General features: G+C 32.1%; 4 protein-coding genes across 4 annotated transcripts in view; 1 reads left to right on the forward strand and 3 right to left on the reverse strand.

Annotated features, from left to right (window-relative positions):
- Positions 1–1,357: 1,357 nt before the first annotated feature.
- On the reverse strand, positions 1,358–2,649 carry LOC133793877 (uncharacterized). Its single transcript, XM_062231123.1, has 3 exons — positions 2,273–2,649; positions 1,651–2,167; positions 1,358–1,562 (listed from the first exon to the last, which is right to left on the reverse strand). The coding sequence occupies exons 2-3, from the start codon at positions 2,088–2,090 to the stop codon at positions 1,421–1,423; spliced, it is 582 nt and encodes a 193-aa protein (XP_062087107.1). The 5' UTR covers positions 2,091–2,167; positions 2,273–2,649; the 3' UTR covers positions 1,358–1,420.
- A 1-nt stretch (position 2,650) lies between these two features.
- Positions 2,651–3,553, reverse strand: LOC133793879 (uncharacterized). Its single transcript, XM_062231124.1, has 2 exons — positions 3,166–3,553; positions 2,651–3,086 (listed from the first exon to the last, which is right to left on the reverse strand). Exons 1-2 carry the CDS (start codon positions 3,238–3,240, stop codon positions 2,766–2,768), a joined length of 396 nt encoding a protein of 131 aa, XP_062087108.1. The 5' UTR covers positions 3,241–3,553; the 3' UTR covers positions 2,651–2,765.
- A 1,893-nt stretch (positions 3,554–5,446) lies between these two features.
- LOC133797789 (uncharacterized) lies at positions 5,447–12,065 on the reverse strand. The gene is made up of 8 exons (XM_062235841.1): positions 11,931–12,065; positions 11,164–11,248; positions 7,496–7,972; positions 7,232–7,384; positions 6,973–7,110; positions 6,776–6,817; positions 6,221–6,642; positions 5,447–6,133 (listed from the first exon to the last, which is right to left on the reverse strand). Exons 1-8 carry the CDS (start codon positions 11,979–11,981, stop codon positions 5,519–5,521), a joined length of 1,983 nt encoding a protein of 660 aa, XP_062091825.1. The 5' UTR covers positions 11,982–12,065; the 3' UTR covers positions 5,447–5,518.
- Positions 12,066–12,501: 436 nt separating this feature from the next.
- LOC133797790 (respiratory burst oxidase homolog protein B-like) overlaps positions 12,502–25,126 on the forward strand; it is a 28,957-nt gene continuing 16,332 nt past the window's right edge. Inside the window, exons 1-7 of the mRNA XM_062235842.1 lie at positions 12,502–12,915; positions 13,030–13,192; positions 13,273–13,321; positions 13,407–13,520; positions 14,520–14,942; positions 16,524–16,901; positions 16,983–17,020. Coding sequence (XP_062091826.1) covers positions 12,585–12,915; positions 13,030–13,192; positions 13,273–13,321; positions 13,407–13,520; positions 14,520–14,942; positions 16,524–16,901; positions 16,983–17,020 — 1,496 coding nt within the window. The 5' untranslated portion in view covers positions 12,502–12,584. The remainder of the gene's footprint in view (positions 12,916–13,029; positions 13,193–13,272; positions 13,322–13,406; positions 13,521–14,519; positions 14,943–16,523; positions 16,902–16,982; positions 17,021–25,126) is intronic.

Raw genomic sequence — 25,126 nt, forward strand, 5'->3', positions numbered from 1 at the left:
AGCAAAATAATCCAGGTACAATTACTGATTTTGTCACTGAAGATGGTTGTTTCCTATATTGCTTCTTTGCCCTTGGAGTTTGTAGGAGAGGATTCAGATTTTGTCGTCCTGTGATATGTGTGGATGGCACGTTCTTGAAGAATAAGTACGGTGGCCACATGCTATGTGCCGTTGCTTTGGATGCTAATAGTCATTTATATCCAATTGCGTTCGGGTTGGTGGATAGTGAGAACCACAACTCGTGGAAATATTTCATGACGAAGTTGAAGGAAGCCATTGGGGACGTTGATGACTTGGCTTTTGTGTCAGATAGGCATGCGAGTATTATTCATGCTCTAGAGGCTGTCTTTCCTGATGCCTACCACGGCGCATGCTACCATCACATCAGTATGAATGTGAAAGCCAAGTTCAAGACTGATCACTGTCACAGTGAGATGTGGGCAGCAGCCTATACATGGAAGAAGACCGAATTTCTAAAGCATTTTGAAAATATTAAGCAAATGGATCCTCCTATAGCTGCCTATTTGGAAGGAATTGGTTTCGATAAGTGGTCTCGTCCTTTCTTTCTTGGAAAACGATACAATATAATGACAAGTAACTACGCTGAAAGCTTCAACAACAAGACCAAAGATGCAAGAACCTTTCCAGTTACAATTTTTTTAGAATTCATTCGGCTCACACTACATTCTTGGTTTTCTAAACGACGTAGTTTGACAGAGAAGACTACCACCAAATTATCCACCCTGATGGAGGCAGATGTATCAAACAATGCTGACAAAGGAAGGTTCATGAATGTCTATGCCCTTGGTCAATTCGAGTTTCATGTAACTGGTGCAGACAGCGATGCTGAGGTGAATTTGATGACGAAATCATGCTCATGTGGGGTATTCCAGCTCATAGGCACACCTTGTCCCCATGCAGCTGCAGCAGCTATAGAGCGTGGAGTGAACCTTTACTCTTTGTGTTCACCATTTTACACCATTGAGTCATGGAGGAATTCGTACAAAGAAACCATTTACCCAACTGGGAACGAGGATGACTGGATACTTCCAGATGACATTAAGAATATGGTAGTTGGTGTACCCATAGAGAAACAACAAGTTGGTCGCCCAAAAAAGCCAAAGCTAGGAAGACCAAGGACAAACCGTTGGCCATCTGGCGGGGAAAAACCAATTACAATGCGTAAGTGCAGTAGATGTGGTGGTCGTGGCCACAACAAATCCTCATGCAAAGCTCGGCTTTGAGTTTATTTTTTGTTGTATTTTATTTAAACTTGAAGTTGAAGGTTATTTTTTCGTTTTCTTTTTTTATTGTCGTTAATGAATTTTGGTCGTTAATTGTCGTTAATAAAAAGATGCTCGACTCAAAAAAAATTCTTAAAAATCTACATTTTAAGCAAATAAATATAACAAGAGAATGTTCAATGTCTAACATTCTGATACCATAAGTCAACTGTCCATTTGTTTCTAAACAACTCCATGTTGTCATCGCAAATCGTGTCAAGTGGTAGCCTACCCAATAAGTGTTCGATGTGCTTGATGGCGTACACACCACAATCTCCACTTTAACCAAAACATAAAATGCATTAGTAACAAAATCAACATAGAATTTAATTTAAAAAACTTGAATAAAAACTAGACTTTTGTTTACCTGACTTTGGTTTGGGGTACTGAATCAACTGGCATGCGGTGCACATTGAACTCTTTGCATCTTTTAGCTCCAGGTGGAATCGTCAACCGAGGGTCGTCCTTGAAAAGTTGTGACTGCAATAACAACGATGGGAACAAAGTAGACCATGACTTCATAAACGATTGCAGTTGTTTATCACTTATCACGGTCATGTCCAAATCATAAACATTCAGAGTCCAAGTTGAAATTGAGGCTTCAACTGCAAACCAATGCGCTTGAAGGTAGTTCTGGCACCAATATACAGTGTCTACTCCCTTCCACGATGCCAGAAATTGATAGTCAATTCCCGTAATCATTGATATCACATCTGAATCCCACAAAAACCTTTTCTTATCCGCTTCCTTGGCATTCTGATATGCATCATAACGGGCCGGTACCACTTGTGAGAACATAATATTCATCACAACAGCATCTTTCCGATACGTCCCGGGATAGAACTGTTGACGCTACGTAGCATATGCTTGGCCGCATCAATATGCTGCAAAAATGATAGGAAAGCAATTAATCAGCCTATCGAAACCCCTATTGAACCCACTGTTTATACCAGATAAGAAATATTAATAAATTTAATAAAATTACTTACCCCATCATCGATCCAAAACTGTGGTGTCTTCATCGTCAGAAACCAACTTGGACCATACACACCAGTTTGGACATCCCTCTTCGTCTTGTTCGGAATATCTCCAAGCAACCACTTGCCGAGCGTTCTGTACTGTGTAGCAAGTGGCTTCTTTAGAGGGTCGAGGACTAATGGCACGTCATCAATCGCATCCAAACGAGCTTTCTTTCTGGTTGGGTCGGTGTAGTCTTCAAATTTCTTAGGTTTGCGTCTTTTCCTCTTGGCCAATTCAAACTCTACACCAGCAACATCCCCAGGTTCTATAATAGCAACACCTGGGGTCTCAGGATTTGCTGTGAGTACTATCGGGGGAGGAGCCTATGTCATGTGAGACAAAATCATCTGGGAGGTCAAGTAAGTCGAAATCAGAATCAGAATCATTTGGAAGATCTTGTACGAATGTCAAGATCTTATTGACAACATCCATGATGACCGCCTGGTTCTCTAGGATGGTATCCTAACGACTCTCGACTCGCTCCAACCTCTCCAACACCTCCCGTAAATCAGGTTGATCAGGACTGGGGTGTACCGATGGGGCTGGGGCCGAGGGTGTGGGGCCGATGGGGACTGGGGTATCCTCATCATCAGGGCCATCAACAAAAATATTGGCTGCCTTCGCAACCTCAACAGCTATCTCCGCCACCTTCTCAAAATCAGTGGGAGTTTCTACCTCTTCTTCTTGGCCCAACCTGGGATACAAGGGAGCATCACCCTCCGTCAGAGCGCTATAATAATCTATCTCCGAAGGCCGGGGCTTCAACATGGACAACACAATCAACTGCATCAAATACAAAGCATTAAGTTAGTTTGAAACCACCAAAGAATACTCTATTTTGACATAATATAGCAAAACTTACACTCGTCTTCTTGAACATCGGTGCAAGGTCAGCCTTCGAAATAGGACGCTCCTTATTGCTCGACCAACTGAGCATCCTCGGAAACTGGTTTCCATGGTTAATACCATACTCACGTGCAAACTACTAGATGGCTTCGTATGCCCAATACTGCAATGCAGGGACATAACCATACAAACTGTATTTTGCTTCTTTCTGTTTCCCCTTAACTTCCTTCTTCTTCTCATAGTTCCTCTTCTGATGATGCATGTCTTTCTTATATGAATCCATAAGCTTGTTAAAAGACACCTTCCCCCATGGGTAAGTAAAGAAGTACTCAGTGTCCTCCACCATCTTCAGTGAATCTATCCATACATTTAACTTGCCCTCTCGTGCAAGTAAAACCCCCTCAACAAAGAAACATAGGCCCAACTTGTAGGCATCTTCAACTACAGTGCAGTTTTTTAAAGTAGCCTCCAAATGCATTATCTTTACTGTTTCTTCATCATTAAAGTACTCATTGATTAAGCGGTCACTAGTCAAGTGTTTCTTCAAACCATTCTTAGATGGCCTGGAACTGAAGTTCAACCCCGTAACCAAAGCAAACTCGCCTCTACCAAATCTGCAGGGTCTAGATCCCAAATGTAAATGCAACTCATCCTCTTTGATGAACTGGATCTTGCGCAACATTAATTGATGTATGAGAGATGCAGAGAAGTCTAACTTCTCAGCCATGAAAAATTGCTTGAAAGGGGATTCCTTCACCCTTTCTATCAACTCGAGCTCCTCAAACTTGTCCTTGATTGTTTTAAAGTAACCATTGCCCCTATATGTGACTCGTCCAAGAAAGTGATCTGTCAAGGGTAAAAGAAACTTCGGCATCTGCAAAAAATAAAGATAAAAATAATACAGTTAAACAAAGTCGCGTGAAAAATCCATAAATAAACATACATGCAACCATCGACCCATATCGAACACCCATCGAACCCCTATCGAGTACCCATCGAACCCCCTATCGAACCCCTAGAGCATGCATCGAACCACCATCGAACCCAACATAAGACCCAATCCATCGAGCATGCATCGAACCCCCATCGAGCATGCATCTAATTTCTTAGGTTTAAACCTGGAACCCATATGGGCCTACCCCATCGAACCAACATTGAACCCCTAAGGCCTACCCTATCGAACCAACATCGACAAGCATCGAACCCAACAAATATCCAACCCATCAAGCATGCATCGAACCCCCATCGAGCATCGAACCTAAACTTGGAACCCTTAACAGCTTAACCTATCGAACCCCATCGAGCATGCATCGAACCCCCATCGAGCATGCATCGAATCCCCCCATCAAGCATGCATCGAACCCCCATCGAGCATCGAACCTAAACTTGGAACCCTTAACGGCTTAACCTATCGAACCCCCATCGAGCATGCATCGAACCCCCGTCGAGCATGCATCAAACCCCCCCATCGAGCATGCATCGAACCCCCATCGAGCATCGAACCTAAACTTGGAACCCTTAACGGCTTAACCTATCGAACCCCCATCGAGCATGCATCGAACCCCCCATCGAGCATGCATCGAACCCCCATCGAGCATCGAACCTAAACTTGGAACCCTTAACGGCTTAACCTATCGAACCCCCATCGAGCATGCATCGAACCCCCCATCGAGCAACCTTACCAGACCCACAAAAATCCCAGACTTCACTAAAACATACCCACACTATTCCATACCCAAAACAAACCAGATTAATCCATACACACAAACAATCCCACACTAATCCATACACAAACAATCCCACACTAATCCATACACATACACACAAACACAAATTCAATGTAATAAGCTTACCTTTGTTTTGGGTATGGAGAAACTCGAACCGTGGGTTTTGGATGACGGACGGCGAGAGGCCGTGGGTTTCGGATGACTGACGGACGGCGAGAGGCGAGATGCGAGAGTGGAGACGACGGGCAGCAGCGCGGGGTTTCGACCGGGGGCAGCGCGGCTTTGACAGGGGCTGCGACGGGGACTTGAACCGAGAGTTTGAGAGAGAGAGCTTGAACGGTCGGGGGAGAGCTGGGTAGTTCAATGGTCGGGGGAGAGCTTGACCGAGAGTTTGAGAGAGAGAAGGAGAATCAAAAGTGGGATTGGGGGGAATTGTGACAGGGGCATTTTGGGTACTAGCAAAACTTTTGGCATTATTTTGTAATGTTAAAAATGTCTGGCATTATTTTGTATTACACCACACTATTAAGCATAAAAAGTCAAATTTCCCTTACATAAATGCAACGTATTGTACATATCTCAACATGATATCCTCCAATCTTTAAAAGATAAATGATGATTGCATTGATAAAATATAAAAGGTTAACTTATTAACCAGCGTTCAACTTTCCTATAAAAAATGCTTGGACCATAAGTAGACATAAACATGTCAAAAATGAGGGAAAACTGGAGCCATATAAACAAGATGACAGGAAGGCAAGCTAAAACAATGACTGAATTTCTAAGCCAAATTTGTGAGCCAACCATGATGAGAAGCGCAACAGAAAATGCTAATGTCATGCTTGCAAGTGATACGAAAAGTGTGGTAAGGCCTATCATCATTTTTGTGGGTAAGGATTTGAGAAAATCTTCTTCTGCGTAACGCGATGTTAAGATTGCTAGAAACATTAAGACTGAAGCCACAGAAGAAAAGAGTGATATGGCGTCTGATACGATAAAAATGTCGAATAGTTTGCGTCCTAAGAAAATAGGATAACCTGAATCTTGATTATTTCCCCCAGGCACAGTGAATGCTACGGCAAACATTACTGTAAAAACGAGAGCACCAACAACAGTTGAAGAAGAGGCTGTATCTTTCATCCATTCTTCTGCACGTTTCATCAACTCACTGTGGCTTTCTGTAAATAACTCTCGTGGTGTCTTCGATTTATCATTCTTACTTTCCAAACGGTCAGCTGTCATGACTCTCTCTACTTCCTACATTTGCTAATGATCGATGAGCATATATATATATATATATATATATATGTAATGTTATATTTGTGATTATATATACGTACGTACCTTAAACCATTGTAGTTCCCTTTGCATTTGTAAGGCTGCACCTTGAATTTTATTAAGTTGGCTGGGTGGTGCCAATAGTCCCGCCATGTGTAACATATTGTTTCCACTGTTATCGGTCTCAGTAGCCATTGCTTGTTTAGAACCAAAGCCATGTAGGAGAGAAAATATTTTGGGCTGACGAAATTCGATAGCATGCATGAAAATGGTCGACCCCTTTTCATTCTGATGCCATATGAGTTCAGGAACCATTTGCAGCACGCTCACAAAAAACTCCACATTTCCTCTACCCGCTGCTTCATATAGTGCCTCACATAAGGAATCAACCATTTTTGGGTCCAAAGCTTTAATCTCCTTGGATATCAGATCCAGGAGTTCAAAGGAATGGTGGTGGACCAATTTCAAGTCATAAATTCTTCTTATTCCTAGATCAAATAATAATGATGAATAAAATTTATATATGTAACTTCAGATATAATAATATTAATTTCTGTAGATTAATTAAGCAATAGATTCATAACTTCAGATATAGTATGAATAGGTTTTCAAGACAGTTACCTAAAAGCTTGAGGAGTTTTGAAGCTAGCAGATGCAATATACCTATACGACGTTAAATTTATATTATATATCAACGTAAATGATGCAAAATACATGAAAGTAATTCACGGTCAACTGAGAAGAATTAAAAAATCAAACCAAACAAATAACAATTAATTAATGTATAAGATTAGAGAAATAGTAATATGTATACGTACCCATATTTCTCTCATTTGTTCGGACATCATCATCTCGAACATCAATAGGAAAAGAGCAGTTGTTATGGTTGACTTGTTTATGTTGTGGATGTCTTTTCCTTTGCTGGGAAAGCTGCTCATGTTTTGGTATGCATATACCTAAATATATATATATATATATATATATACATACATCAAAGAATCATAATTAATTAATTACCTAAAAAAACCGTTATATTATAATCATATGTAAGAGGAAAAAAGAGTTGACGTGACTAACAATAGTTATATATCCAGCGTTGCCAAAATGTGAGTTGAGTTCCACTAAGAAATGCAGAGGATGTGCAGGCCAATTCGAAAAGAGGGCATCTGTCCCTATGGTTTGATGCAAAAGCCAATCTTGGGCAACGATCCAGCAAATGATAAGCAATGTCTGTACGTACGTATAGTGTTGTTATTCCACTACTATGTATTCTTTGTACCTAATAATAATATATATATATGTAATATTAATTAAGAATAGGATGATCAATCGATCTCTTACCATATTGTTTCATTCTTATAGCATAGGTTAAGAGACTTGCCCCATTTGTACCTTTCTCCGGTAACAAGTCTTCCAAGGGTGTAACGGGGTAGAGATAGCGAGCCATGCTCTTGTTACCATATGCAAGAGCAAGCACAACCGGAATCATTCCAGTCTCGGTGGGAATACTCACAATTTTAGGGTTCTTTCCAACCATACACTTGGCTATATTTGCTTTCCCATTCATTGTAGCATCAGCAAGAGCTGTGAAGCCATCCAAGATTCCTCTTCGTTCTAATTCTTTTTCTTCCATTAACTCAACTAACACTTCAACAATATCGGTGTGTCCCGCTACGGAAGCAATATGAAGAGCTGACTTGCCAAAATTTAGACTGGTTGCCCTCAATATGTCAGGATTTTTATTATAAATTTTCTTTGCCTCATTCCATTTTCCTTCCTGGACTGCGTTGAAGAAACTGTTCTCATTGTTATGGTCTCCTGCCAGATAAATAATAGAGAATAACTATTAATTTAGAAATTCTATTAATATAAATTCAAATATTATAAAATATAGTTATTATAATAATATTTAATACCAAATATTTAATAATTATATTCGTATAATTTTAAATGTCATAAAATATCATTATTGTAAATATGGTATATAATACGTATATATAATCTTAATTTTTATTAAAATATTTATTGTTTATATTTAAAAAAAAACATGCTTAATCTAATTTATAAAAATATATATCTCTTCTATATAATAAGTGAGTAGATAAGGGAAATTTTTTATTTTAACGGTTTTTTATTTTTTTAATGTTAATTTTAACGGAATATTCTTATATTTAACAGAATATTATTATATTTAATGGTAGTTTGTAAACACTTAAACTTAAATAAAATAAAATTAAAAATTAAAAAAATAAAATAGGATATTTTTGAGATATTTTACAAAGATAATTATTTAAAAATAATATATAATTAAACAAATTAAAATATGATATTTTTTTAGATATTTTACAATGATAATTATTTTAAAATAATAAATAAATAAACAAATTAAAATATGATATTTTTTAGATATTTTACTATGATAATTATTTAAAAATAATAAAATCATATGTTTTATAATTTAAATAAAATTTAATTAAATTTAAACTCACTTATTAGAATAATATCATATTAAATATATAATATAATATACTCTAAATTAACAACAAATTACTTTTTTTTTTTAAAAACAAGCAAGAAACTTAAATTTAAAATTCACTTATAATATTTAATATTACATTAAATATATAATATATAATATATAATCTCTTGTTGTCACTTTTAAATTCAGAAACTAAAACAAACATAAACTTAAACAAAAATAAAGAAATTAATTAATTAAAATATGATATTTTATTTCAAAATTGATATGACATTAATATAAATTTAATAAAAATAATTAAAAAATCTATAAATAAAGCGAAACAAACATACATATTGCATTTTTTTTTGTCTAGTATACATACTAAATATGTACCTTAAATAATAATATTTATTTTTTAAAAAAAATATAGACAATGTATTGGCTTAATTTTTCTTTTAATATATTTATGTCATTCGTATATATTTATATATAATATTGTTTGTTTATTTAAAATTTATACGACAATAATAAAAAATTAATAAATTTTTTAAATAAAACTAAACAAGTTTGCTTGCAACTAGAAATTAACAAACTACAAAATATTTTTTTGTACGAGAGCATCAATCATATGATTTTCTTTTTTCTTTATTTTATTGGCCGGTGCCTGCGTTTCGTTTTGTTTTTTGGTTGTAGTGGTTTGCTTTGGTTTTAGGATTTTGTATATTATGAAATTTTATTAGACTTTTTGTAAATTAAAGGAAATTTTATATCAATATTGCTGTTGCTACGCTATATTTTATCCTTCGATTAGTTGTTCAAAAATCGATCAATACTTTTTAAAGGGTCGTATATAATAATCTCAACTGATCATAACACAGTTAAAAACTCTTGAAACAGTTTCAAAACAACTATATAAAAGTGAAAATGTCAATCAACATTTTGATAAAATATATAGATGTAAGCTATACTCTGATTCTAGTTGAATAATTACTCTAATTTCTATTATTTTTATCATTAACTAATAACTTTTTTTTTTAGAAATAATTATTTTCTATTTTAACTTTGATTGGGCACAAACATGTATTTTGTGTACAAAGAAACCTTCCTCAACAATACAAAAATAATTAACATAAGTAATATATATAATTATTAAATACTAATAAAATGAAAATGTATATATATATATATATGTATATAGATTTTTTCAGCTGAAGTTATCATTCTTTACACTTTGTAACACTTATATCTCAAAAGTTAATTTTGTATCAGTTTGGTCCCCAATATTTTCAAATCGTATCATTTAGGTCCCTAAATATTATTTTTATTTTTTTTATTTCAAAATACATAAATAAAATATAAAAAAATGGTGAATCAATCTTAAAAAAAAATTGGACCACTTAATTTATAACAATGCCAAACATGACATTGAAAAAAATATATTTTCATAACATTTTAAAAAATATTTAATGATTTTATAAATTAAATTGAGTTTTTATTAAAAAAATATTCACCTACAAATTTTTAATATTAATAATTGAACTATCAAGAAATTATTAATATTCATAATATACATATTTATTTTGTAATTTTTTTCTATAATACAACTTATAACTAATTATATATATATATTGCACACAAATAACTTTATATATTATTAAGTTTTAAAAAGAATGTATGAAATAAAAAATTATAAACATAATAAAAATTTATAATATTAAGATAATTGAGATTATATAATTATTAATATTAACTATAAAACAAAAATGTTGATAATAATATTTTTTAAATAAAACATTATTTTAATTTATAAAAATATTATATATTTTAAAAAATGCAATTAAAATATTTTTTTTCTCATATTATGTTTTTTGTGTCAAAAAATAAATGTCCAATTATTTTAAAAATGATTCACCATTTTTTTTTTTATGTATTTTGAAAGAAAAATTAAACAAAAATAGCATTTAGAAACCTAAATGGTAGGATTTGAAAATGTTGGAGACTTAACTAATACAAAATCATCTTTTGGGATCTGAATGTTACAAAGTATAAGGAATGAGTACGTAGCTGAAAAGACTCATATATATATATATGAGAATTCTCCTATAGGGACTTCATTTTAAGCCCTACCAGTAGGGCTTTCAGTGTTTTCAACCCTTGAACAGTTTTCGGCGTGATTTTTTTATGACTGTGTATATTATAGCTATTTAGAGCATCCTGGAAATTTTCAGAAAATTCCGAATAGTTTACAATACCGAAAACTAGGTTCAAATATGTTGTTACAAGCGTGACTAATTTTTTTTATGCGCGTGGAAAACAATATGTTTTAACATAGTTTTCGGTACTGTAAACTATTCGGAATTTTCTGAAAATTTACAGGATGTTCTAAATAGCTACAATATGCACGGTCATAAAAAAAGATCGCATCGAAAACTGTTTATAGGTCGAGAAACACTGAAAGCGCTTTACCAGTAAGGCTTAAAATAAAGCACCTATTGAAGAATTGTCATAAATATATATATATATATATTCACAATTATTAATTACGTACCATCTTCTAGCACTGGATTTCGAAGAGGTCTTGGCTTCAAGTGTGACCCCAGACCCACTATTTTCTTTTTACTTATGTATAAGTTCTGCATTCCAACAATGAAATATATAAAAAATTATAAAGTGACAATTAAACAATTAATTTTATTTTTCGCTAAAACAAACTCCATATATATATAAATATATTTTTTTCTGATTATTGAAGTATACTAATAATAATGCCAACTACTTGAAAGAATAAGTCAACTACTCATATTCATATTCATTATTATAAATTTTTGTAAGAGTAATAGGTAATAAAGGACATCTCGCTAAGATCGATCAGCACCTCGGTGAAAGCAAAATTATTAATGTTTTATCTATTTATTAGAGGCCCTCTATTCTAACATTTACATCTTCGGTTTCCCAAACGGCAAGATAACATATAATAGCGACGGATTCATTTGTAGAAATAATGGAAAGGAAAAAAAAATCTATATATATATATATATTTTATTTTATTTTTGTTTGGAATTCTATTTAACAGATACACAAGTAAATGAATAAATAGATATAGTACAACACTTAAACATGTCAAATTGTGAATGAAATGGAATGAAAAGCTCATCTCTTGTTCTAAGGACAGTAAAATTCATATATATGAATTTTTTGGCCGGCGCGGTGAATAATATAGTTGACGATGAGATAAACAGTGATGATGGGAAGAAAAGCAAATTAGATCTCAACACAACTTCTTGTTGTTTTAGAATTATAATATAAGGTACGTACCTTGCCCCTGTTGGATGTGCAGCTGGTACTACTACTACTACTGCTCATCATTTCACCACTCTTCGATCTTCTTCTGATTCCCACTTAAACTTTGCCCAATTTGATCTATTGATTTGAGACCTTGCTTGGCACTTGGCAGCCGAACCTTAACAAAATAAATAAATAAATAAAAGGTGAATTGACCTTGCTCAGCATGTTCACACACTACTAGCTAGCTAGGTTTACAGCTGTCCCTCCCATCATTTAAAAAAATTAAGAGAATTAAACAGCAATATAAAAGTGACCAGACCTAGAGGTGATAACTGTACAAATATATATATTTAAATTGATCCATGTGAGGAAAGAGTTAAATAAATAATAATAAGAGAATTTCTATCATCTAACGTTTTGACTAAACGAAAACAGTGACAACCCAACTTGCAATATATTATATGTAGCACATGTTTTGGATTGTATTGCATGGAAGTTTCCCAACCAACAAAACTCAATGCTCATTTAGGTGAATAAAAAATTATTAAGCACAGGTCAATTAATTTGCCAGGAGGATAAAAATATAGTCTTTTTTTAATGATTAGTTTTTATCTGACTACACATCAATTTGGCACTAAATTTTTTATCCAAAGTAGCTGTTAGTGTTTGACAGGATTAAATTTAATGGAGATTCAAGAGAATCAAAGTAACAGTAATTACAAATCGTGGTCGGAGACCGGAAGCACCAGCGGCGCCGGGAGTTTCAAGGACGAAGACAAATGCGTGGAAATCACGCTCGATGTCGGAGACGACTCGGCCGAGTCCACTCAGATAGATCATCAGATTCAGAACATGTCCGCCGACACCGCCCGCGTCTTCAATGGACTCAAATTCGTGAACGAGAGGAAAACCTTCTCCGAGTCAGAAGAAGGCTGGCCTGAGATCGAGCGGCGTTTCGATCTATTGGCCAACAACTTTGGAATCCTCCCCAAATCGGAGTTTGGCCAATGCATAGGTACGTAATTCTCTGTTTGGCTGGTGATCGAGAAAACGTACGGGCAAGAAAATCGAAATGAAATTCATGTAATGATTTTGACCATTTTCGATTCTTATTTAAATGATCGAGTAGGGATGGAGGTGGGGTCGAGAGACTTTGCAAACGAACTGTTTGATGCATTGGCTCGGCCGAGAGGTATAACGTCAGCTTCAGTGCTCAAAGATGAGTTACACGAATTTTGGGAACAGATCACAAATCAGAGCTTCGATGTTAGGCTGGAAACTTTCTTTGACTTGTAAGTGTAAGACTCAATATATATTGTGGTTTCTTCGATTATTTTGTCTTTTTGAGTATCATACATGCAATCTGGTGCAGGGTGGACAAAGATGGAGACGGTCGAATCACTAAAGAAGAAGTGATAGAGGTAAGCTATTTAAGTTTTTTTATTTTTTTTTAGGAATTGAAATATGTATAAATATATATATATATATATATTTATATATACGCAGATCACAATGTTAAGTGCTGGTGCAAACAGATTGGCTATAATTAGAGACCGTGTTGAAGAATATGCAGCTCTTATCATGGAAGAGTTGGACACAGATAACCCTGGATATATTCAGGTCTATCTCTTCTTCCCTATAGCTAGCTCGATCTCTCAAATAAATTATATTTTGTAAATAGAATTACAATCAAATTTCAGAACATATGGTGAGATTTACACATGTAATATAAGTTGGTACATATGTTTAAAATGTTTTTTTAAGCACAATATATTTTGAAAAGATAACAAAAATGTTGAGAATAAATTTGTCTAATTAATTACTTATTGTAAAAAAAAAATATCTTATTGGATATATAGATTTCAATATTTATTTTCTGCTTTAGGGTTTATACTATTTTTTGTCACTGTGTTTTCAGTTAATTCCACAATAACTTCCTGTTTAAAAAAATTTATTTTTGTACTCTATGTTTTTTTAGATGGTTAAAAATAGTTCTCTAAATCTAAATTTAGTCGAAATATTTTTACTTTCACACTTTATTTATAGGGTTATTGAATTGAGAAATGTTTGGATCTTTGAGGGTCATCAATTTATATAAGATTATATTTAAAAATATTAACCAAATTTGAGTTCATGCAATTATTTTTAATCATTTTACAAATTAAAGCTCAAAAAATATATGTTTTAAAAACACAAGGGCCATCGTGGAATTGTTCTATAAAATAAGGGAACCCAATATGGTACAAACCTTGTTTGGGCTCGACCCATTTTTAAATGTAGCTCATTTCACGTCTACTTAGAGAATAAGTGGAAATTATGATTTTTTTTATTTAATTATTTCAATGGGAATTTCAATTTATTAGTATTTTTTATGATTTTTTTTTAGTTTTTAAATACATGCTTTTTAGATTCCTATATAAATGTATAAGTTAACAAATAAATCATAATTTTTTATATAATTAATTAAGTTGTGTAATCCAAAACTTAATTATTTAAAATGTCATATATTATACAAATTTTTTAAGCTTTAATTTAAGAAAATTAGTAATAAGGTAAAGTCACATTTTTATCAATTAGTTTTTAAAACAATATCATATTTATAAAAATAATTTCCTACAGATAAACGACTTGGAAATACTACTTCTTCCAGACCCAACCAAACCAAGTAACATTAAAATGGGGTTGAACAATTTTGTCCTTAGAAAATCAATAAGCATGAAGGTTGGAAAAATAGACTACAACCCCATCTGCAGGCGGCTCGAATATTTCGTAGAGGAGAACTGGAGGCAGATTTGGGTGGTGGGGCTTTGGGTTGCAATCTGTACGTGCCTTTTTACTTGGAAATTCTTTCAGTACAAGAATCGAGCCATTTTCAAAGTTATGGGCAATTGTGTTACCACAGCCATGGGTGCAGCCGAGACCCTCAAGTTCAACATGGCCTTAATTCTTCTACCGGTGTGTAGAAATACCCTTACTTGGCTAAGGAGCAACACTAAGTTGGGAGTGGTGGTTTCCTTTGATGACAATATTAATTTCCACAAGGTAAAACTATATCAGGCTGTCATTTTCATAATCATATGATAAAACTGAAACTAATTAATAATTTCATAGATAATATCTCACGTGACAAGTGCTAATGTCATTAATTAGCTGACCAAGGGTATGTTTGGTACCAGTACTATATTGTAGTATATTATAATGAATTGTGTTTTATAGTATATTTTTATATAGTAATATGTTTGGTATTGACTTTTACTAAAATATTATATATTTATATATAAATACAAGTCGATACAAAATATAGTACAATATAAAAATATAATATAAAATATAATATAATTTATTGTAGTATAATATAGAATGGCAACTAATACTCAATGTTTTTAAAATATTGCATTTTTATACCCAATCTTATTTTTTTGGCCATTTTTTTTTTCTAATCCTTCGATGAAAAGATTTATTTTCTATACTCAATGTCTTTAAAATGTTATACTTTTATACCCAAAAAAAATTTTAGCGATAAATATAGCTAATGTTTTCAAAATATTGCACTTTCATACCTATTTTTATAATTATTTGGGGAAATAATAAGAAAGTGAATGAAAAATATAGGATTTTAGTTATTTTTAAAATTTTAAATTATTTTCACTTTCAAAATAATAAAAAAAATTAAAATTAATCAAAATAATTAAACTTATATTTTTCCTTTACTTTTTTTTAAAAAAAAAAACTTATATTTTAAAGTGATGAAAAAATATAAGTTTTTAATTATTTTAAATCATTTTTATTAATTTTAATAAAATATTTATTAATGTTTAATTTAAAATAGTTATTTTGAGAAAAAATAAGAAAGAAAATTATTTAAATTATTTAAAATTATCCTATATTTTTTTTTCACTTTCTTATTATTTATCAAAATAATAAAAAATAGGTTTAAAAGTAGAACATTTTAAAAATATTGAGTATATTTACCGCAAAAAAAAAATTGAGTATAAAAGTTGAACATTTTGAAGACATTGAATATATTTACCGCAAAATATATATATAGCGACGAAACTAGAATATTTTATTGACTCGGACTTAAAAGTCAACAAAAATAAAGTTTAAGTATTTTTAGTATTTAAAAAAAACAAAAGATATTATTTTTTCAATTATTTATATTGAAGAAAATGATAGTAATATATATCTTTTGTAAATTCAAACCAAGAGTTTATATCTTAATCATATTATGCTTATATTGAGTCTTAACTAAAATCTAATAGCTAGTGATTCATATGCTTGTATTTGGAAATCATTTGTAATTTATCTTTTCAGAAGTTTTATTTAATTTAATATTAAGTCTAATTTATTAATCAGATACCATACTTAAAAGAATTATAAATAACAAACGTTTTTCTATATAAGAATTTAGGAGCAGCAAAATATTTTTTATACATAAAGAATATAGTTACTCATTTTAGTTGGTTGTATAATATGGCGAAAATAAGCACTTTTTTTCTACATTTATAAAAATATATTTTTTTTTTTACAAAATAATACTTATGTAACCGAAATAGAATAGAAAAAGCCAACATTAACTTACACTTGCAAGAAATGTATTTTTTTTTCTTTCTTCATTTTCAGATCATCGCTACGGGGATTATAATTGGAGTGGGTCTACATGTAGGAGCACATTTAACATGTGATTTTCCAAGGTTACTCCATGCTACAGCTGAGGAATACAAGCAAATATTTGGTGAAGAACGACCCAATAATTATTGGTGGTTCTTAAAAGGCATAAACGGGTGGACAGGATTGGTCATGCTAGTCCTAATGGCTATACCTTTCACCTTAGCACATGGTGGGTTCCGAAGAAATAGGTTAAACCTTCCTAGAACCCTAAGTAGACTTTATGGGTTCAATGCTTTTTGGTACTCTCACCACTTGTTTGTTATCGTTTACGTCCTTTTGATCGTTCATGGATCTCATCTCTACCTCTCTAACAAAAGTTACAATAAGACTGTAAGTCGTTTCTTTGCATACTATGGACATCATCATCATCATCATCATCATCTGATTTTGTTTTAAAAATTATTGTTGTAGACATGGATGTATTTGGCTGTACCAATCCTTCTTTATGTGTGTGAACGCACGATTCGTGCATTTAGGTCGCAACAAAAAGTGAAAATATTAAAGGTATATTTTTTTTCCATATATTTGTATCGAGTAGTTACTAGTAATAATAATGAATGATGCTTCAATTGTTTTGAGGAGAAAATACATGTTAAATTTAACACTTATTCAAAAAAATTCAGGTTGGATTGTATCCTCGAAATATTTTGGTAATACATATCTCTAAACCGCATGGATTCAAATATATTAGTGGCCAATATATATACATAAAATGTCCAGATATTTCCCCATTTGAATGGTATGTGTGATACCTCGAATTTTTTTTATCTAAATTTTGTCAATCTTTAATGTGTGATAGTTATGTTGTATAGTTGTTATCAATGTGTATTGATCCAATATCAGGCATCAATTTTCACTAACTTCGACTCCTGCGGATGATTACTTAAGTGTTCACATTCACACATTGGGTGACTGGACAAACCAACTCAAATCTATTTTCTCTGAGGTACGCACCTCCTTTAGCATATTATTGCTCAACTAGGGATTACAGAACATTTAATCGAATTTATATTATTTTATACTTCTGAATTTTAACTAAATACAAAATAGGCCTCATTGTTTTTAAAATAAACCGACTTTTCATTGAGAATGAAACATCGGCCACAAAAGAGGCTCAATACAAGCGGATAGTCAGGTCACAAAATATGATATGATATGATTCCATATAAAGAGCTAGTTCTATTGAAAAAAATGAGCAACTACATTAGCAATTCTAGCTGGGATAATTTTAAAAAGTAATTTATAAAATTCATTACAAACAAGAATAATATCGTTGCTAACAATGCCTATAGAGTCGTGCATATTCTTGTTTGTGGGCTGTAGGCCATGTTTAGCTAAAAATAATAAGTTGCTTTATAGTTTTTAAATTTTTTTAAAATTACTACTTTTAAAAATGTGTGGGCCGGTCATTTTTTTTAATTAAAAAAAATCTCTATTTTCTAAATTAAAATATTTTTTTTATAATTCTTAAGTTAATCATAAAAGAACTTTATTATTATTATTATTATCCAAATATTTTTGTTAAAAAAAATCATTTAAAAATATATTTATATTATAATTATCAAAAAATAATAATAATAAGTCAAAGCTTATACTTATTTTGTGATAAGCAAAATGTATAAGTTTTCCTAAATGAAGCCAAAAAAATTTCTTTTATATAAATATATATATTAAAATTTCGTACTTCTTTGATTGCCTAAAAATTTCATATATAAATGGTTGTGCCTATTGAAGTTGGTTTAACATACATTAGTGATTACTTATATCATGTACGCTATGATATCAAAGATAGATTTTAAGCAGGCAAAATTAAAGAATACTTATAAAATTACATGCTTCAACACTTATAAAAAATCACCTAACCCGGGGCAAAATTAAAGGATACTTATAAAATTACATGCTTCAACACATAAAAAATCACCTAAGCCGTGGGACCTTGTCCACAGAGAATAATTTAATAAGAAACTAAATCAAGTTTACAGAGGTCAAATACAACACTTTCTAAGTTAAATCAAAACGCAGAAAGTAAACATTATACTTCTGAAACTCCAAATTCTTCTTAAACTTCTCTGGTTGAGAATCCTATACTCAACTTCTACGCTTTGAAATCCCTTCAAAAGTTTATCTGAAATCCCTTTAGATCGAATGATAATAAGTCCTCTTATCTCAAATTCAAGAACATCATTGTTGCTCAACTATAACACTACAAGCCACAACAACAAAACACGTTATTACCAACAAAGCCTTCCGCCGATAATAATGCTGGATTCCGTCGGTAATGACCGTTACTGCCGGAACCCCACCAGTAATAGTTGGTCGGTAATTATGATTATTATCGGCGGACTAATGCCCCGTCGGTAATATATTAATATCGGCAGATTATTAGGGGCGGACTCTGCCGATGTACAAAGTAGTCGACATCGTATTTGACTCATTTAATACCAGTGGGTCCTGCCCCTATTAATATGCCGGTAATTAATTAATATTTTTTTTAAAAATATATTAAAATATAATAATTCGTTTGACTTTATTTAATAATAAATAAATATATAATAATTATTTAAAGATAATAAAATTTAACATAAATTAAAATTAATTATTAATAACGCAATTAATATTCATTAAACAAAATTACATATAAACTAATAATAAAATAAACATAATAAAATATCAATTGTCTTAATTTAATTAAAAAATGTAAACTAATTATTATTGTTTGGATCGGTCCAAACAGGAGAAAAATATTCATTAACATTTAGGTCAATATCTTCACCAATATTAGGGCATGACAATGGTGGTGAAGCAAACTGTGATGTTGATGGTGAAGGGTAATAAGCTTGTGGAGACTGCTGGGAATTAAATAAAATTATAAATTTCTATATTCAAATAATTTATAACTATTTAATATTAGATAATGTTATTTAATAAACAAATTAATAATTTTTCTTAAAATAATTTATTATTTAATTAATTACATTATTAAAAAATAATTCAATTATTAACAAATAAATTATTATTTATTTAATTATTTATTCATAATTTTTTAATTTGTAATAATAATAATAATAATTTTACAAATGAATTATTATTTAACTTTTAGACTAATTTTTTTAATAATTACATAAATTTTACTAATCTTTTTCATTTAATATTTTATTAATTATATTTTAAACTTATCATTTCTGTGCCGATATCCCTATCATTGATGGTTGTGGTCAATAACCATCAATCATAAGGATATTGGGACAGAGAAAATAAAGTAATTTCTAATTAACTACTAATTTATTTGTTTAATAATTTTCTATTAATTATAAAATTACTAATTAACTAAATTATATAATATTCATTACAATTTTAGTTTCAAATTATGTTGACATAACATATAACAAAAAAATCTAGTTTACTTAATTAAATTTCACAAAAAATTTGACAACATAACATTTTATTACAACCATTTCAAAATTTTTAAAATTCTGCACTCAGAAAATCTAAAAACATTTATAATAACACATAAAATATTTATAACTAACCAATTTCTATTATTTTAATTTTTTTTACTATTTCACATGTTAAAATCTCAAACATATATAAAATTGCTAATACATAATTAAACTTTTCTAACAAATACACAAAATAATATATACATAAAAACATACTTTGGACACAAAAATGGAAGCGGAGCGGCGGCGGCAGCAGCGGAGCAGAGCGGCGGCGGCAGCAGCGGAGCGGAGCGACGGTGGACCTTGACACAAAAATAGAATGTGTCAGAAATTTATACAAAAATTAAACAATAAAATAAAAATTTTAATACACATACCGTGGGGGTGTGGCTCAGGTGTGGGGTGTCGTGGATGTGGAAGGGCTCAGATGGGGGGTGCCGTGGGTGTGGAGGGGCTTGGGTGGGGGGTGGAGGACGGTGGCTGGAGAAGATAGAGAGATAGAGAGAGGAAGAAATTAGAAAGTAGAAGAAAAGGGCGTTGTGGGTATTTATATAGGAGATTATTAGTGGCAGGGGTCTGCTGTTAATAATGATTTTCCACCGGTAATAAAAAAACGCTTAGAATTACTCATTATTAGCGGTGGACCTTCGCCGAGTCCGCTGCTAATAATGGGTACTCACCGGTATTAAAAAAACGGTCATAATTACACATTATTATTAGCGAAAGGCAGTCTGCTGCTAATAATGTGTGAGACCCGCTGCTATTATGTATTAGCAGTGGGCAGTCCACTGCTAATACCATTCAAACAGAAGCCCGGGAAAATTCCCGCACTTTTCCTCTTTTTTATTAGAGGCGCTAATAGTTTTTGGTCTGCCACTAATACTTTTTTAAAATAAAAAAAATTAAAAAAAAAACTTTATTAGCGGCGGATTGTAGGGTCTGCCGCTAATATCCCTCTTATTAGGGGCGGATTCATGTCCACCTCAAATACGTCCGCCTCTAATATTAGTCTTTTTTGTAGTGAGCGATCTTTGGATTCCCTTAAAAAACTTGTCTAAAATCCCTTTAGATCGAATAAGAATGAGTCTTTATCTCATGTTCAAGAACATATCGTTGCTCAACTATATAACACCACAAGCAATCTTCAATCATAACTCTATTCTTTTCAACATGAAAAAGAGAGCAAACAAACCGGTCAACAAAGAAATATGGAATTTTCTGTCTAAACTTATTCATAATATTTTAATAAAAATTCCTAAAATGCCCTAATTTAAATTAACTAAATAATATTATGTATTTTTATTTTGTTTTATTTAATTAAAATATTAATTAATATAATTTAAATAAGATATTTGAATTTTTTTTATTAAAATCTTATCATTAACTTTGTTTTTTCATGTCTTTTCTAACCTTCGATGGTCTTTTTCTCTTTCTTCATTGTTCCGTTTTTAAGTGAGGTCATTTCACAAATAAAAAAATAAAAAAACTATTTCTAGCCTTCCAGGTTAGTTTTCTAGCATATTTATTATTGTAAATTTTTCTTTGTAGGTATGTGAACCTACAAGATCTAATGTTGAGCAAGCCAATCACATACACAGGTATATATATTTATGGTGCAATCGATGTACAATGCTTATTTAATTTTATTAGAGAATTTATTATTGTATTTTCATGACTGTCATATAAATATTAAATAAATAAATAATATTATATATAAAATAAAATAACGTGTACATATTAAAAGAAAAACTAAATCAAAATATTGTCTAGGGTTATTTTTTTTAAAAATAAATAATAATATGATAATTTTTTAGATTACAAACTATCATATTCAAAAATACAAAACACATCTCAATGATTGGTGAAAAATCTTATTTATTCTTGATGGAAGATAAATATTATTATAATTTCTTATGTAGTTACACAATCATTTTATTTGTAAACACAGGACACACACACATATATATAGGGAGCGACTACTATGCATCCACATTTTTTACAACATTGGTGCATCATTTTTCTATTTTTCGGCACATAGATAGATATAATCACAAATTTTTTTATATGACGGTGTACATTGTAGCTATCTAGAACATCCTGCAAATTTTTAAGAAATTATAAATAAATTATGGTACCAAAAACAATACCCAAACTGTCTGTTGCACTCGTGCCTTCTTTTTGTGTACGTATGTAAAATTTGACAATTTGAACCGTGCTTTTGGCTTCGTAAACTATTCAGAATTTCTTGAAAATTTACGGGATGTTCTAAATAACTACAATGTACACCGTCATATAAATATTTTTGGGATTATATTTATCTAGGTGCCGAAAATAGAAAAAAAAAATGCACCGGTGTTGTCAAAAAAGTTGATGCATTGTAGTCGCCCCTATATATATAATATTTGTTGTTATTTAATATGAATATATATTTATATAAATTAGATTAAATATTAAAAAAAGTAACATGTTTTTTTAAAAAAAATAAATGATAAAAAGTTTAATAAAAAATAAGATTATGTACTATATATTATTATAATAATGATATTTTATAACATTTGAATTTATATTAATATAATTATTAAATATATAGTCGTGTATTAAATATTATTATAATAATGATATTTTATAATATTTGAATTTATATTAATATAATTACTAAATATTTATTCTTCCACAATTATATATAAAATAGGATTATGTATTGTAACGGCCTGGATAGCCAAAACCAATACACTATGTATTTTAAATAGTGATGGACTTGCTGATCAAGTCATTTGGATATAAACGTGTAGCTAAGGGTAATTAACGGACTAGGATTTTAAAATTTTGATCATAGGAATAGTTATTTTCATTTAAAAGTTTGAGTCTATACATGGGATCCCAAAATAAACACTTACAAGGCATTTACAACTCCCAACAGTAATTACAACATAAACTGGCCTAACCAGCAAAATTTAGGTTTGACTCTAGTCCCTCTTAAATCCTCGGTCGTGGCGGTCGAGCAACTGCAAATGTACACGCCACTCCTAAAACTCTCCAACTCATGGCTGATCCAGCTTCTCCTTTTCCCTTACCTGCACCACATAGTACCTATGAGCCAAGGCTCAGCAAGAAAACTTAAATCAACATATTCAAATAAGAAACATAATATAAACAACAAGTTTAGCATCAATAATCCTGCTCAAACAAACTCATAATCGAATTTAACAGTCAATAAGATAAACAAGTGCAGATTACACTTCAGATTATTTAGGTGGTGTTCGGGCTAGTCAAGTGCATATTGCATTCCCAGGTTGCACTAGCTGAAATGGCCCGCGTTTCACATGCTTAATGCATTCCCCAGTTCCCTTAGGTTGAGCTTTCAGATGTATAACCAGACATATAGTTTGCATAACGCACAATCAGATGTAGCATATACAAGCATGTCTAATCAAACAATCACATTCATAACCACAGTCATATTCATTAACAAAGGCCCGAGCCCTAACCTCAGCTAGGGTGAAGTTTTCTTACCTCGAGTCCTGAGTAGATAGTGTATCGCGATCCCGATCTCAATCCCTACTTCCAAGCCCTAACGGTATAACCTAGTCACAACGCAATAACGGTAATCATCAAGATCTAAACTAATTAAAAGCTTCAAAAGTACTTAATAGCCTCTAGGACCTCGAATTCTACTAATCCGGGTAGTAGAATCATTCCCAAGCCTTACGGTTTGAGTTTTCGAGCTTAAAAATCCCTTTTTGTCAAAACCTCCCATTTGCCTCTCAAAAGCATCGCGACCCTCTACAAGTCAGAGAGCCTCCCCCCTCGCTACCCTGGACACGCGTCGTGGCGCAGACCAACCAGCGTCGCGGTGCTAAGGCGGTTCAGAGAACCACCCCTAGCCCCTGAGTTCATGCGGGTCGCGGTGCTCCAAGAATAACGCTACGGCGCGACCCTGCAAACCCAAAAATTATGGGTTTTTCACTGAGAATTAAGTCTTAATCTCATAACAGAAGAGTATAACCAACAAATAACCATTAAGAACTAAGTTAAAACCTCATCATAACTTAAAATCCCAACTCTTGAGTTCAAAACTCAAGAGCACTCTAAAAACAAATTCAGAACCTAACCAAAATAAGAGTTAAAGCTTACCTCAACTGAGAATTGCAACCCCTGAACTGAACCTCAACCAATCCTAGCCACAAGCTTCAATTCAATGCAAGCTCCTCCAAAATTCAGTGATTTTACACAAAGCAAGGGAGAGAAAAAAGAGAAAACGTGAGGGAGAGAATGAGAGTGTTTCTATATGTGTTATCTGAAAGCTTCCCACAACTTCTAGGTAACTAAGGAAATCCAAGACTAGGAAAAGACCATAATGCCCCTCACTCAAGTGCTTTCCCTTTAAAGCCCTCAAGGGCAAAACAATCATTTGCCACATTTCCCACTAATTCTCAAATAGCACTATAAATTCTCAATTAATCCTGACACACCCAAATAATCATCAAACAATTACCCATCCCCGATGAACCCCCAGTAATGTACTAAGTTACCGAAATACCCCTAGGCTCACCCCGAGCCGGGTATTCGACCCCGTTGTGACTTTTTCCGCTAACTCGCTCACTAGGATTGCCTCAAGTCGAATATCGAAAATATATTCACATAATAATGTGGTCTCAATCACATAACACGAATAATTACAATTATACCCTAAACGGGTCAAAATTACAAATATGCCCTTATTAACAAAAAATGGGTCCACATGCATATTTATTACACATAAACATGCATAAGTAATAATATTACCATATAATTCATATATGTCGCATAATCACACATATATTCAATTAATTTCACACAATTCGCATATAAATATGTTACACCCAGATTTCGAGACCAGAGGTTATGACCTCGAAAACTGGACTCGTCAAGTGTGAGCTCGAAATGTATGAAAACATTGTCTATTCCAGCTGTAAGATCTTTGAAGTGAAATAACGACCTCGAAGATGTGTAACCTCGAGATGCTTTCTAAGTTCGAAATGACATGACGTTGGGATACATCCGTTATCGATTGTCTTCGGATTAAACAGTCCGAGCTTGGGAAGTGCAGGCTCGAGTATGATAGCTTCGATAGTG

This window comes from Humulus lupulus, chromosome 8, assembly GCF_963169125.1.
Source record: "Humulus lupulus chromosome 8, drHumLupu1.1, whole genome shotgun sequence".
NCBI lineage: Eukaryota > Viridiplantae > Streptophyta > Magnoliopsida > Rosales > Cannabaceae > Humulus > Humulus lupulus.